This window comes from Ctenocephalides felis, unplaced genomic scaffold, assembly GCF_003426905.1.
Source record: "Ctenocephalides felis isolate EL2017-DRISC unplaced genomic scaffold, ASM342690v1 CF-g0.4_SCAFFOLD_00845, whole genome shotgun sequence".
NCBI lineage: Eukaryota > Metazoa > Arthropoda > Insecta > Siphonaptera > Pulicidae > Ctenocephalides > Ctenocephalides felis.
In genome coordinates, this window is record NW_020536999.1 from 5720201 (window position 1) to 5736810 (window position 16610).

Genomic DNA, 16610 nt, shown 5'->3' on the forward strand with positions numbered 1-16610 from the left:
CTTGACGCGTAGAAAACGATTTTTGTAGAAAAATGAGTATATAGTAATAAAAACGATAAATATTATCATTACATATTATAATGAAGTATTTTTAAAATTGAATAGAAAAATATTAGTTTGCTATTTTTTATTGAAAAACTGTTTGAAATGTGTGTGTAGCAAATACTAAAATTAACTGTGTGATTTGTGCAAGAAAATTACACTTTTAACGAATTTGTATTAAACGACCCTAAAGAAGTTTTACTTCAAAAATTTAGTTTCTATTTTTTATGGCATGTGGGGTATCATTTAAAAGGTCTCAACGAGTAGAAAATAAAAATGATTTTAATTCATGAAAAAATTGAAGCTGTTTCTGAGATCTTTCTTATACCAAAGTATTTTTTTATCTCAAGACCTCAAAAAAATATGTTAAAAAAACTGAGTAAAGTAGAAAAAAGTTATGCGTAACATAAATTATATACATATATAGAAAGTCCTCAGAAACAGCTCCAAATTTGATTATTATAATAAATAGTGTTTGTTTTTCAATATTACGTAAAATGAGTAACGTTGCAACGAAATTGTATTCGTAACGAGTCTAAAAAAGTTTTACTTCAGAAATTTTGTTTCTGTGTTTTATGGCATGTGGGGTATCGTTTGAAAGGTCTCGATGAGTAGAATATAAAAATGTTATGAAAATGAATATTAAAAATAATTGAGCTGTTTCTGAGGAAAAAGTATTTTTTATCTCAAGACCTCAAAAAAATTCATCTATCAATAAAACTATCGATTACGTTTAAGTTACCTTGTCGTGTCATCATATCATATATATAAAAATGAATAAATATGCATATACTTACAAGCTAAATTACTTTTTAAATCTATACAAATTTCGCGTATCACTTTTCCGAGGCAGTATCCAAAAAGACGTTTCCAAAAAAATCTCAACATTTATTTAAAAAATCGTCGTTTGCCTTTCGATAATATCATAAATATAAAAAATGTGTAAAAAAGTCTAAAATAAACCCTTGTCCTTTTTGACCTTGGTCTGTTTCCACGTGGGCAGTTCGTTGAATTCCTCCTTGGTCAATCCTAAGAGTTCCTTGAAGTATCTTGGCTCCAAATAGAGTTCTAGTCTTGTAGGGTCTACACCTTCGGGTAGAGGTCTTTGGAGGAGGATATCTGGATGGTAGGTGGAGCAGGTCAGTTGAGACAGCTCGCCTTGGAGGGATATTGGCTCGCCTGCTTTCTTTCCCTCCTGTTAACAGATAAAAATGGTAAAAACAATCTGGAGAGTAAAGAAGTTTTACTTCAAAATATTTGAAATCTAGTTTTGTGGCATGTGGGGTGTCGTTTGAAAGGACTCGACGAGTAGAAAACGATTATAAAAAAAATATATTATACTACTCAGGTACTATATATATATATATATATATATATATATATATATGTATATTATGTCATAAGCAAAATGCAAAGTCGATGCAAAACGTAAAAACTTTTCAAAATTTTGCATATTCTTTCATTTCCGACCGTTTATCAATTCATTTAAAACAAAACGTTTCATTTCCGACTGTTTTAAATATTATTTAAAACAAAACGTTCAGCGAGTCTAAAGAAGTTTTACTTCAAAAATTTTAGTGTGTCTTTTTTATGGCATGTGGGGTATCGTTTGAAAGGTCTCGACGAGTATAAAACGATTTTTATAAAAAAACGGGTAATTTGTAAAAAAACATTATATATTATTAAAACAACAAATATTAGTTTGTTAAAGTTCATTGAAAACAATTTTGAAATGTGTGAGGTGTGAAACCTTTGTAACGAGAACTAAATATAGATTTGTGATTTGTTAAAAAATTACACTTTTAATGATTTTTTATCAAACGAGTTTAAAGAAGTTTTACTTCAAAAAATTTTGAATGTAAATTTTATGGCATGTGGGGTATCGTTTGAAAAGTCTCGGCGAGTAGAAAACGATTTTTATAAAAAAAATTAATATGCCATAATAAAAACATAACATATATTATTATATTATTCATATAAAATATTGCATTGTTAAATATTATTGAAAAGCTGTTTCAAATGTGTAAAGTGTGAAGCAATTTTAGCAAATACTAAAATTAACTATGTGATTTGTCCAAAAAATCACACTTTTAATGATTTTTCAATAAAAGAGTCTAAAGAAGTTTTACTTCAAAAAATTTAGAATGTAAATTTTATGGCATGTGGGGTATTGTTTGAAAGGTCTTTTAAAATAAAATCCAAATATAGAAACATTCTAAATTTTTAATTTTCTCTACAAAAAAAAATTCTACAAGAATATAATTTTTCTTTTTTTTTTTTATTATTTTATATATATAAAAAAAAATGAATAAAACTCGGTCCTAATATTATTGAAAAACTGTTTCAAATATGTAAGGTGTAAAATGCTTGTAGCAAATACTAAAATTAACTATGTGATTTGTACAAAAAAATTACACTTTTAATACATTTTTATGAAACGAGTCTAAAAAAGTTTTACTTAAAAAAAATTGATTCCATCTTTTTTTTTGGCATATGGGGTATCGTTTAAAAGGTCTAGACGAGTAGAAAACGAATTTTACATAAAAAGTGTATATTGTGATAAAAACACAACATATATTATTATATTATTCTAAAAAAAATATTACATTGTTAAATATTATTAAAAAGCTGTTTCAAATGTGTAAGGTGCAAAACGCTTGTAGCAAGTACTAAAATTAACTATGTGATTTGACAAAAAAAATTACACTTTTTATGAATTTTCATTAAACGAGTCTAAAGAAGTTTTACTTCAAAAAATTAAAATTCTTTGTCCTATAGCATGTGGGATATCATTTGAAAGGTCTTTTTCAATAGAATAAAAATAGTGTACAAATTCTAAATTGCTCATTTTTTGTACAAAAGAAAATTAAAAAACTCTTCTAAAGATATCAATTGCTGAAGAAATTAAAACTAGCAAAGCAAGTTGGTTAAAAAAAATGAATAAAAATCGGTTTTTTATCTCACCTTCATGTTGATTTCCGCAATATCGTCCCTGTCCTGCCAAACCGGGAACAAATTCGTAAACTCCAAAGGCTCCAATCCAGCCCACACCAGATATCCCTTAACATCCTTCGCAGAACCATGTTTGACCTTCCAATAATCGACAGCAGTCTGCATAGCAGCCCTCCTTTCAGCCTGCCAACGAACAGCACCAGAACCAGTCTGGTCAGACCCCAAAAGTGCAGAATCAGTATCATCGTCCATATCTTGTCCAGGAGGCCACCAGCCTTGCCATAACCATAGAGACGTCTCGTTGTCCAGTAAAAATATCGCAGGTTGGCTGACCGAGTATAGGTCTCTTTGGGAGAACGGAAATGGAGTGTGCAGGGTATCATGACGTAGAGGACATAAAATTTCTGTTGGTTCGAAGGTTCCAGAGATGCTCGATAAGTGGAAGAGTCTTGGTGTGTAGTCGAATGTGTTGGTTGTTGATTTGATCATGGATACGTAAAGTTTACGGTTGCAACCGCCCAAGGCTTCCAAAAATGTATTGTTTTCGTTGCCTTCAGTGGTTTCTGATAAAGTCACTTTTTGGTTGACGATGCAAATAAGTCTTGGGGTTTGGTGCTTTGCAATCTTGTAGCAGCCGCGCGTGCGACTTCTTTAACGTGCTTCAAACTGCGTGCACCATGCCAAACCACAATAGTGTTATTTTCAGTATCCACCAAGACCAAAGAAGCCCTGCTTCGTAATTGGCGCATACTACAAGGCACTTCTTCTAAAACAGCCTCGTTTTGCACACAACCCCTACAAGTGTATAGTCTATACCTATCACTCCGAGTCTCACCGCGTTTACCCTCATGCACAATCATACCGCCTGAGAACAAGTTGACAAACGCCGGGGGCTCTCGGCCTTGTGCAACCCGGATTTGAGGTCCTCGTTCTTTGTCTAATTGTACAGTCATTAAGGCTGCAGCACCTTTATCAATATTTGTGGCGGTGCGTCCTTGCCAACAAAAATAGGCACAACGATCACGCCCGGATAGGGAATGCCGGGACGGCTTACCCCCCAACTCGCGACCGGTGACAGAAACTAGGTACTGCCACCGGACGACGTAACCATCACCGGAATAGAAATGCCCGATTTTGGAGTCATCCAACTCGCTGGATTTGTATTCTTGCACCCTCCACACCGTGACCTTAACAGTAGTAATCTCACAACGCTTGCCCAACTCTTCGTTGAAATGAAAGTCACCGCGTCCGACTTCATCGGTTTCTAGTTTCAGCGAGGGCAAGGATGGTTTAGTGTCGATCATTGTTTTGGCATTGCACGGTGATAAATCTATAGTAGCATCCGCGCACTTTTCCTCACCGTTGTCTAAAGTTTTAGACTGGATCACACGCGAAAAATCAGGCCAGTCCAAAAACTTCTCGCGAAACAGCACAGTTTCCATATGCTGATTGATTTTACCAATCAAAGCCCATTCAGGCCTAGTATCACTCTTCTTAGCCTTCACCACATCATCATCACGCATACCCCGATCACCTAATAACTCCGTCACGTTCAAAGGACACACATCACAATTCGAGTAATCATAGCCTTCGGCCCATAATTCTTGGGCTAGTTTCAAAGCACTTTTTCGGTCATCGATGCTGGCGGTTTTGCCGTTCCACACGTACATCTCGGAACCAAAATCGAACACCAGGATTTTACTTGGGTCCAGCATTGATATTCTGGGAATGCCGCCCCAGTATTTTTCTAAGGGCACGAGTTCGTCGCCTTGGAGCTCGTACGCCATGTTGGTGTCGACTATGCCGGACTCGTACAACTCGTCTTCGTCGGGGTGACCGGCTTTGACGGGCTTGCCTGGGTAAGAAATATTAACTAGTAAAAATATTAATCAATTTAATACGGAAATTAATACGGGAAGTTCCAGCAAGCAAATTGCTGGAACTTCCCGTACCGTAATTAAAAATTCGAGGAATGCAAATAATCAATAATTGTTTTAAATAATTTCAATGGTCGACGAGCGTATTCTACTAACAACTTTTGTATATGTTTACAAGAACTTTGTCCATTTTTTTTTAAATTGTATATTTTTGATAAAATAGATTTTTTTTAAAAGATCGACAAATTTTTGAGAAAATTTTTTTGATTTTTTTTTATTTTTTTGAGAATTTAGAAATTTTTGAAGCAATCCGATTTTTTTTTTAAGTTTTCGAAAGATTTTTTATTGTAAGAAATTAGTATTTTTTTACATTTTGACATTTTTTAGAAATTCATATTTTTAAAGTTTTTTTTTGAAAATATTCATTTTTTTTTAAATTTCTAAATATTCTTTTTTGTAAGAAATGTTTTTTTTTCATTTTGACATTTTTAGAAATTCAGAATTTTGAAATTTGAAAATGTTGAAATATTTCGAAAATTTGATTTTTTTTTAAACTTTAATTTTTTTTTGAAAATGTCGAAATATTCTTTTTTGTAAGAAATCGTTTTTTTTATTTTGACAATTTTAGAAATTTGTTGTAATTTAGAATTTTAAAATTTGAAAATGTTGAAAAATTTCGAAAATTTGTTTTTTTTTTTGAAACTTTAAATACCCATTTTTTGATAATTTTGGTTTTTTTTGAGAATATTTGAATTTTTTTTTGAAAATTTCGAAGTATTAATTTTTGTAAGAAATCGTTTATTTTCTAAATTTTGACATTTTTAATTTTTTTTTGAAATTTGAAAATGTTGAACAATTTCGAAAATTTTATTTTTTTGAAAAATTTGAATTTTTTTGGATAAAATCCAATTTGTTTGAAGATTCTGAAATATTCTTTTTCATAAGAAATCATTTTTTTCAAATTCTGATATTTTTAGATTCTTCTTTGAAATTTAAAAATGTTTGAAAATTTTGAAAAATTTGATTTTTTTTGAAAATTTTAAATTTGTTTTTGAAAAATCCTATTTTTTCTTAAAAAAACTTCGAAATATTCTTTTCTGTAAGAAATCTTTTATTTTTTAATTGTGATATATTTCGAAAAAATTTTATATTTAGAATGTTGAAATTGAATGTTGAATGCTGAAAAATCTCGTAAATTTGAATTTTTAAAAATATTCGATTTTTTTTGAAAATTTCGACATATTCTGTATTGCAAGAAATCGTTTTTTTTTAAATCTTGACATTTTTAGGAATTTTTCGAAATTTAGAATTTTGAAAATGTTGAAAAATTTCGAAAATTTGATTTTTTTTTAAGAATTGGGATATTTTCGAAAAAATCCGATTTTTTTTGAAAATTTCGAAATATTCTTTTTGTAAAAAATCATTTTTTCGAAACTTTTGATTTTTTTTTTGAAAATTTTCAAAACTACGAAATTTTTTGTAAAATTAATGGAATGTTTTTTAAATTATTCAAAGCGGTTGATCCGTGTTCCCGAAATCGGCGACGAAAATTTGTATCCGAACATACATACACACACGCACGCACACACACACACATACATCCATTTTTTCTAAGGTATGCCAAAATGTTCAGAAACCTTTGAAACGTCGAGAAATGCAAAAATTTTCCTCTTCAATTTTTTTGCGATTACTATAACTTGCCCTACGGGAAGTTAATAATTGAGAGTGCATAACAGCTGGACCTGCATTTGCACCAGACCAAAAAAATGTAAACAGTTCTTCATTTAGTCAATACAAATAAAAGGTTTTTTGGATTATTCAAATCGGACCGTTCTGAATAACGATTTTTGGCTCCTTTTGCGTATCACGAAACGGCTAGACCTGCCTTTGCTAAAAACTAATCAGCACGTCTATTTATCAATACGAATAGAATGTTTTTTAGAAACCTTTGAAACGTGAAGATATATAAAAATTTTCATTTTCGATCAATTTCTTACCTCCTTCCGGACATCCAAGCAGCGTCCAAAACTTTTTAACACTCTGCCCAACCATCACCTTCTCCTCATTAATCGTGTAAACCTTAGCACCACTCGAACAACCCAAATCCTTCTTCTGCTGTATACACTGCACGATATCAGCGCCTCTAGACCTCTCGATAACATTCGAATATAATCCTAGATACAAGTAAACCTCATCGGGTGTCACCAGGACATAGGCGTCCCCAGAATTGATACTGGAGGCTACCGGTTCAACCAGCCTGGCCTGGACGTGTCTCCTGCCCTTGACTTGTATGAGCATTAGGGGTTTGTGAGGGACCATGGTGAACGAGGCACTGGCTGCTGCCTTTCGTAAGTTTACAGCTGTGAAGTCTTCTTTACTTGCTAATCCTGCTAAGGCTTCCACGGCCATGGAAGAGCCTTTAGCCACTGAGGAAAAGAAATAAAACTAGCTGGTATTGGTAATTTTGCCTTGAGGGAAGTTACATGAACTTCCTCCGAAATGTGTAAATATTCTACTTAATCAATAAAATTTAAAATTTAGATTTTTGAATTTTGAAAATGTAGAAAAATTTCGAAAATTAGATTTTGTTTTTGAAAATATCCGATTTTTTTTTAAACTTCGAAATATTCTTTTTTGTAAGAAAATTGTTTCTTTTTAATTTGGGATCGTTCAAGTATTACGTAAGCAGATTTATTACAATTATTTACCCCCCCTCCCCCTTGTCAGCAAAAGTTAAGCAAATTTCTTACCCAAAATGCCTAAAATAAGCAAATCAATAACCCCCCCGTCCCCCTATAGTGCTAACGTAATAGTTGAACGGCCCCTTTTGACATTTTTAGATTTTTTAGAAATTTGAAAATGTTGAAAAAATTATTCTTAATATTATTTACAACAAAACGTTCAGTGAGTCTAAAGAAGTTTTACTTCAAAACAATTAGATTCCAACTTTTTTGACATGTGGGGTATCGTTTGAAAGGTCTCGACGAGTAGAAAACGATTTTATATATATAAATTATTGATATATATAAATAATAGTATATTGTAATAAAAATAATAAATATATTATTATATTATTAATAACAAAATATATTACATTGTTAAATATTATTGAAAAGCTGTTTCAAATGTGAAAGGTTGTAGCAAATTAACTATGTGATTTGTACAAAAAAATTACATTGTTAATGAAATTTTATTAAACGAGTCTAAAAATAAACTAGCGGTGTATGGCATCGTGCCTTAAGGCAAATTGCTGGAACTTTACGTACCGTAATGAAATATTCAAGAAATTTTAAACGTTTTCAAATATATTATTACAATTAATGTAACTTTCATTATTTTTTGCTATCTTTTGTTATATCTGAGCAAATCAAATGTAAATCAAATCAATTTATCTCCAAAACATTAACAATCGTCATTTCATTTCAAATTCAATTTAAAAAAAAAAATAGTTGCCTAATTTACACAAAATTGAAAAAGTGCTCCCATATAGTCACAGTCTAAACGCATTTGCAAATAATTCTGTGCGACATTTTCACTTATACTGTGCTTAGCTTGGTGGCATTTTTCAATAGTTAGTTTTCACAAAATTGGAAAATTGCTCCAGTACATAAACAGTCTAGACGCACTGGGGTAAGCATTTGTACTAGAGTGGTGCTTAGACTGTGCTTAGCCAGGGTAATTTTTTTATTTAAATTTTTAATTCTTTGAACAGCTGTAATGTCTGTTTTGCCTAAAAATATTTTCGATTTCGATTCGATTCGATTTCTTCGAACGGGGTAAAATATTCTTCTGATTCAGGCATTTTTCGTTAAATCAAGTTTTGTACTACGATGTAACTCAAAAAGGTTTATTTATCTATGCCGATTTTCTTGTTGATATCGGTACGCATACAACGGCAGAACTCTATTCACATACATGACTACTGATCACAATCGACCCGTATAGAAATGATATCATCGAGAGCGAATGACGAATCTTTGGCACTCGACTCTTTATCTAATCGGCTCTTATCTGCCGTAACGCACTTCCGTTGCACTTGTACGGATTTACACCCTAGTCGCGCCTAAAGAAGTTTTACTTCAGAAATTTCTCCCACTTACATTTTTCGACTTTCATCCTTTTCAATTCCCGATCGGCCACATCCGTCCTAACTTCGGCGTAGCTGTCCCTTAGGTCTTCGCGTTGGGCGAGGGCTCGAACCGGGTTGCGCGAACCGGCGCGTCTGCCACGCTGTGCCTGCACAGTGCGCCTTAGAACCAGCCTAAAGAATAAAAAAATAACATTAAATACATCTCCAGAAAATACTTGTCATTTACCATCTTACATTTGTCGGGCGTCCTTAGACACCGCGTCCAGGTCGACGCTGTCGATCTCGACAGAAGAATTGTTCGAAGGGGGAGTCTCTGTGGCGCTCAGGAAGAACGCGTTGAATGTCTCGTCGTCTGTACGGGGTATCGGCACGCTCACACCTCCTGTATCTGAAAAAAAAACACAACAAATATGTTAAAAATGACGCTGACGTAATAAAAAAAGAGTAACTATTGTGTAGCGACATATGATGGTAAGAATAGAGAGTGTAATTAGAGATAATGAATAAGTAAAGAGATTATACAACTATGTATGAATGGTTAATCCTCCTAAACTATAATTCGGATTTTCATGAATCTTCCTGAAATTTGATCGGGAAAATTTCTAGAACTTTTAGATTCATAGAAAGTTAGATTGTAGAAATAAATGGAAAAAATTACAAAAAACCGCTTATCATTGTTTGACCTTGAAAATATTTGAAGCTTAGTTTGACATTAAAAACAAATAAAGACTGTCATTTGCCAAACATTTCTATCCACTTATAGGCTAAGGCTATCTTAGAATATAATATAATCATGATTATGAAGGAGAAAAATGTAATGACTACATTATTATTGCCGAAAAGCAGCTGAGATGTGCCAGAAATTAAAATAATATAAGATTTACAGTCAACATCTAGCAGGTGATGCAGTCTGCGCATGCGTCTGTCAGCGATCGCACATAAAACTTAGCCTATAATTCACTTCGACTGATTATTATTTTTTAACTTTTAAATGCAGTCGTGTTTATAAAAAATTACTTATTCAAAAAATTATTTAGAAGTGTCATTGTGTCAAATATTCATATATTTGGCATTGGATACGGAATATTTACTCAAGTCAATAGGAGCGTTTTGGGCCTGAATTTTTTTACTGTGCTCCAATTTGTATGAATTTATGGAATTAGGTTCATCTTACTCTCAAGTTCAAAAGTGAAAATAATTTAGACTCCTTTGCCACTTCCCGGTTGGGATGACATCCTTTTCTCAGTGATGTAGTATTATTATTTTTTTCAAAATAACGTCAGATATCAATAAAATAACTAATTATAAGAGAAAATGTTTCATAATGTTTTTCAAAAAAGCAAATACGTTTCAAGTTACTGGCTACTGAAAATTCGTTTCTCTTTGGCGTTTTTCATCGTTTTTTGTTGTAAATATCTCCATTTTAACTAAAAATCATGTAATGAACAAAATATGTTAATTATAATCTTAATAAATTGGTGTTTTATAAAGTGTTCTAGGAACAATATTAAGCTAGATATAAAAATGGGGTTTTATAGTGCTCAAAATAAGCTTTAAAATGAGTACTTCTACGTGTAAAATGAGTGAGCTATCATGCAAATAAAAGACTCATACAATGTTTTTTTTTTTAATTTAAATCAAATAGTTTATGAGTGCCATTTCCACCAAAATTAGAAATAATCGTATTCCATCTAGAATTAAATTGGTTTAAGAGATATTGATGGATTTTAGAAAATATCACAACTTTAGTACAAACGATTTTCAAAAAACTCATGTTTTGATGAAAAAAAAATCTATATAAAAAAAAGAACAATTCCTCATTATTATATATCCGAAAGATTAAAAGATACGTATAAAGGTATATAGATGAAAATTCAAGGTTTTTTTCTGACTAATTATTGCTTTTTATTATGTTTCTGTTACACAAATATTGATAAAGTTATGATTGTTTAAAGAGTGCACGACTGTCCAACCAAAGTGTCTTTCGAACCCTTTAACCCTTCGCCGTTTCAAAATAAGAGAAATTACGGTAAAATTTATGATAGAGAAAGTTGTAGCTCATTTAATTACCTTTAAAATAGTATATTACAAGTTGTGATAAAATCAGAATTAAAAGAGTTATAATCCAATTAATGCGGGGGATGGTGACGGAGTGCAAATCTGAACTTACGACTAAGATTAACATATTTCCAAAATATTAAGCAAATTGGAGCACAGTAAAAAAGTTCACAGGGCACACGCTTTTTTCCTCTCCATTTACTGCACTAATTTCATTGATCGCAGATTGAATAGTGCACATATGAGCAGGATTTGACAAATTAATTCACTTCAAATATGAACTTAAGTAATAATGTATATGAAAATTACCGGAATTGAGGTCCTGTTCGGGTGCTCCTGGAGCAGAAATGCTCCTCTTGAAGGGCGATCCGGAAACAGTGCTCGTCAACTGTGTAGCAGAACTGGGGCCAGTTGCAGTTGGGCTCGTATTGGAAGAGATTGCTAGAAAAAAAATAGAAAATAGAATATTGCCTTGAGGTAAGTTGTATGAACTTTCTAATATTTGTGAATAATCGACTTAATCAATAATAAATGTGATTTGTAGATGATTTATATGTAGACCTGACTACTGTCTGTACCTGTCTATTGGTCGATCTGTCTATTTGCCTGTCTACTTTTCTATTTATCTACTTGTCTATCTGCCTACCAAAAAATATTTTTTAATAAACCAAATGACATTTTTTAACTTTTCCTTACCAACGAGCATGTCTTGCCCTAAATAGGAACCAAATTTGCATTGAATTATTCAAATTGGTTAATCCGTGCTGCCGAAATCGTCGACGAAAGATTGAATTCGCATATATATTTAAACGTAAGAATATGTCAAAAAATAACTTCACTATAATTTTATTATAATGAAGTAATTAGACTGCACTGCATTTTTCATTACAATAAATGCAGGATGCAATAATAATAAATAAATTCGCAATGACCAATAACCGTATCATGTACATGTAATGTGTAAAGTAACCTTTCACTTTCTTATCCGTCGACATATTTGCAATACGTACGTGTATAGTCACACTTATCGGAAATTATCGAATCGAAAACATTATTTATAGATACATACACACATACACTAAATTTTATTACTATCAATGCATTTTACAAATACTTAGGAAGAAATTAATTTAGTTTAATGAAATAGGATTCTGCAAAACGTCGAAGATTTTTTTTACTTAGGAACAAATTAATTTAGTTTAATAAAAAAGGATTCTGCAAAACGTTCAAGAAACTTTCTTTTTCATTCATGATGAAGGAATTTGATAAAAATTAGTCATATATTCAAAAAACATAATTTCAAATTGCAAATATTTATTTTATTTATTTTTCAGAAATTTGTCGTTTTTGTTTTAATATAAGATTTCAAGTTGCTTCATGAGAATTAAAACTATTTATTAACTATTTCATTAAATAAGTTTTTCCGTTTTCTAAACTTGTAGTTAAATTAATAATATTTAGTACTCTAGTGACAACAACTATCCCCAAATGGAAACTCTCCGGTTTTATGATCAAAACTAAATTTTTTGTGTGTATAAGATAGTTAGTTTTGAAATTTCAAAACAAAGAGCATCATTGCTTTTAATTAGCCTTCACACACTTTTATTACTATCAACGCATTTTACTGAGGATAAATACTTAGAAAGAAATTAATTTAGTTTAATGAAATAGAATTCTGCAAAACGTCTCTAAGTCAACTTTTTTTCCTCTTTACAGAATTGTGGAATTTTCAACAAAATTGCGACGAAAATTGCTCAAATGATGCAAAAAGATAATTTTGAATTACAAATATTTCAATTCAGAAACTTATAAGATTTCGAGTTGCATTAATAATATGCAATACTGCAATGACAATATAAAAATGTTTACTCTAAAGTATTTTATTTTTATTTTATTATAAGACTTGATAATTTTAATGCAACTTTTTGATAAACTTGAAATTTTAAAAAATTATTTTATAAGTGTATGTGAATAAACAAGCCGTACTTCTTGTTAGCACAATTTGCATAACCTGAATTTAGCACGGAAGACTTTATAAAAATTAGCAATAAATTACATGATTATGAATATTGGTTTTCTAATTTTAGACAATATGGATAAATTAGGCAAGAATTTTGGTGTCACTTGGCTAAATTAAAATATTAAAACTATTTTTGTTTTAAATCTTAATCTAATTAAAATGTTATTTGAGTATCGTAAGTGGAGGAGCAGAAACTAAAAAAAAAATCTTTTGTTCTTTTATATTAAATACAGTTTTATTTCTACTCATCGTCGAAATCTATATATATATAATATATATGAGTAAGTTCTTCAAGGGCAATACATCAAATAAAAGGCAAAGATTTAGAAGTTAATCTTTAATTTTTTACAAACGTTTCGATATAGAATTTTATGTCATCATCAGTGGATATAAATAAGGTCTTAAATCACAACTGCCTCGGGAATGTACACATAAACTACTCTTTTCGTGCAAAATATATTTTATTGCTATGCTTTGTTCAACAAAAACAAAAACACAAGTTAATGTATATATGATAGTGCAAAATTATGTGCCATACGCTAGTTACTGATTTAAGACAAACTAACTTCTTTAACACATATATATATATATATATATATTATATATATATATATATATACAGACAACCCTCCGTTAACGTGGCACTCCGAAAACGCGGTCTCCATACTACGCGGAGCTAAAAATGCGACATCCCTCCGATAACACGGACTTCCTATTACAAGGTTTTCGTTCAACAGCCTATATGTATTTTTGCGCAACCTATTAATCACTCTAGTAACTAGATATTAAAATGGTATCAGTGTCAAATTGAAAACAATATTTCAGAATCAAGTATGGTATTTTTTGACGATACTATTTTAAAGTAAAGGGCAACATATGCGTAACAAGCTGCGTGTGACAAAGGTGATAAATGTTGTGAATAATAATAAACAAATGAGATGTTTAATACAGTCCACAGCTACAAGGGTTAAATTATAACCCAGCAACTTGAATTATCGAAGGAGAGTTTTAATAAATTCTATAACTACGTAACATAGGGTACAATAGTTTTCGATAGTCGCAGTTGTGTGTCTGATTTGAATCATGTGTTGTGTATAATAAATAAGTTTTTGTTATCAAACTCACCAGTCCTGCTGCGGAATCTATTCATCGGTGGGCACCTCCGTTTTCTCTGATCGTTCGACGTGGGTGTTCCTGCTCCGCCTGCTCCAGCCACAACGGCTAACATTGACCGCGACTTTTCCACCGCCGGCATTCGGCCGGCGACAGAGAATTTGCCTGCGTCGGCCGGGGCTACCCTCCTCCTCCAACCCTAAATAATAATAGACATATCATATTATAAATACACACACATATATATATATATATATATATATATATATATATATACTAGCTGACCCGGCAAACGTTGTTTTGCTAAGTAAGGTATATTCCAAACAATTTCTAGAGAATCAAAAATATTAATACTTTAAGTGTATAAGGATGTGTTGTTTGATTGCTATATACAATAAGGTATTATAAAAACTATAAACCCCATTAGTTTGTCAATATTTTGTCTGGAAGTTTTATACACTTTCTATAGAAAACATGGTATAATCCAATCCAAGTCTTTCTTGGTCTTTCGACTTATTGATTACGTTTCAAGTTTTTCAGATGCTTTTGAATTTTGGATTTTGTGTCTAATTGTAAATAATACTACGGAGTCTGTACAAAATTTTCAAATTTCTGCGAGGATAGATAGAAAATAAATTAAGTATTTCTTGCTTGACCTGCTTTTTGAAAAGTTTCAAGTAACATTCGATGAATTAAAGTAAATTTAATAAAAAGTATATATGTAGAGCAGGGCGAGGCACAAAAGTCCAATTTGACTATGAGCAAATATTAATAATTATATTATAAAAATCAAACCAATTATATCACAACGAATAACACATTTCAAACGAACAATTATCTAACTACGTTCAGTAAAACTACCAGCTGCTTCGTCATTGTAGAAATTTGCTTTTTTGGTGTCTTTCAAAAATTCTTTATCTAAACATTTTTACCCTATAGGAGTGGTAACTTGGAACGGCCAGGTGGCAAACAGGTTTAATGTCTAATTTTAATTTTAAAGGTATTTTACAAAATAATTACATTTTTAACTAATGCTTAAAAAACTACCAACGGAAGAAAATACTTTTATTATGGATTTTCAAAGATTATTTATATCTCCGATAGCAAGTCATGAGAATCAAGGTTATAGCTGGTTATACAATTTTTCCCTCTACTTTCAAATATTGTCGTTAAACAATGCTTAATTTTACTGGTTACATTGGTGGTGAACTTTTTTAACACCGGACCTTTCATATATTACTATCTATTCTTCGATAAATTCTGGGAAATTATAACTGGGAAAATGTTATTCGACAAAATGTCCATTTGATCGATACCAAATTTAGGTTCTGAATTTAAATAACATAAATAAAAAATAATATAACCTAGAAAATGTTTTATAAATACCAATGAGTATATAATTATACAAATGAGATCTTTCAGAGCACCGTGTTTGAGCAAAATATGCCAAAAAGTGCATTTTCATATTAACATTTCAAAAAAGTTGATATTTTGAGTTTCTAGTAACACTTGCGGCCCGTTTACTAACGATTTTGTGTAGAAATAAAACTACAAACAAAACTACTTACTACAATTTAATCATAATTAAATAATATTCACGTAAAACATCCTATTAAACGTAATTGAACATCATCTGTCAAAAACGTTTGACATTTGACGTATTAGCCACCGTCCATTGTTTTATTTAAATTACGCTTCTACAAAAATGTTCAAATTAAAATGTAAAGTTTCTACGCGGATTTCAAATAATATCTCACCTTTCCGACAACCTACTGATTGGCACGAATTTTTCAAGACTAAGACTGGCCAAATCGGTTTAGCCGTTTTCGAGTTTTAGCGGATCATTTTATCGAGATATATATACATATATATATATATATATATATATATATATATATTTGTATCTATTTACCTGTGAAGCAGTCTCCAGACATTCCAATCGTTCTGCCAAGACAGCTGCTCCAGAATCCTGCTGTGCAACAATTTGCGACTGCTGCGAATTGAACTGATTTTGCTGCTGCTGCTGCAGCTGCAGCACAGGCGGCGGCAGAATGCAAGCAGGCTGTGGCGAACTCAATAAAGGTTCCTAAAAATATAAAAAAATGAATTAATCTATTGGCAATTTTAAAAATTATATATATATACTAGCTGTCCCTGGCACGCTTTGCTGTGGCTAAGTGACTTCAGTAATTATTATACATTGAATCAATTTTACTAATGCTGGAATAATCAGATGAAATTTTATGAGAAAAATTTAGAATTTAGAAAAAAAATATCAATGAATACACACTAATAAACTTATGTAATAAACAATTTTTTTGCAATGATAAATATTGAGAACAATAATTAAAACCCAACCCAACAATAATTAAAACCCAACATAATCTTGTAAGATGGAACATATTATAAAGGATTACAAAATTGTATCAAAATGAGTCAAAATTGTATCAAAAGTAAT

At 31.2% G+C, this 16610-nt stretch overlaps 3 protein-coding genes across 3 annotated transcripts in view; 1 reads left to right on the plus strand and 2 right to left on the minus strand.

Annotated features, from left to right (window-relative positions):
• LOC113370319 (Krueppel-like factor 9) overlaps positions 1–16610 on the minus strand; it is a 526951-nt gene that overhangs the window by 291037 nt on the left and 219304 nt on the right. The gene's annotated exons all lie outside the window — the stretch shown is intronic.
• Positions 1–16610, plus strand: part of LOC113370373 (glycine-rich protein 5-like) — a 294863-nt gene that overhangs the window by 15772 nt on the left and 262481 nt on the right. The window lies entirely within an intron of this gene.
• On the minus strand, positions 736–16173 carry LOC113370263 (supervillin-like). Its single transcript, XM_026610938.1, is given in 9 exon segments — positions 736–1237; positions 3007–3581; positions 3584–4849; positions 6869–7297; positions 8972–9132; positions 9196–9349; positions 11329–11460; positions 14165–14351; positions 16065–16173. Coding segments are annotated over 8 exon segments (3090 nt in total). The 5' UTR covers positions 14295–14351; positions 16065–16173; the 3' UTR covers positions 736–994.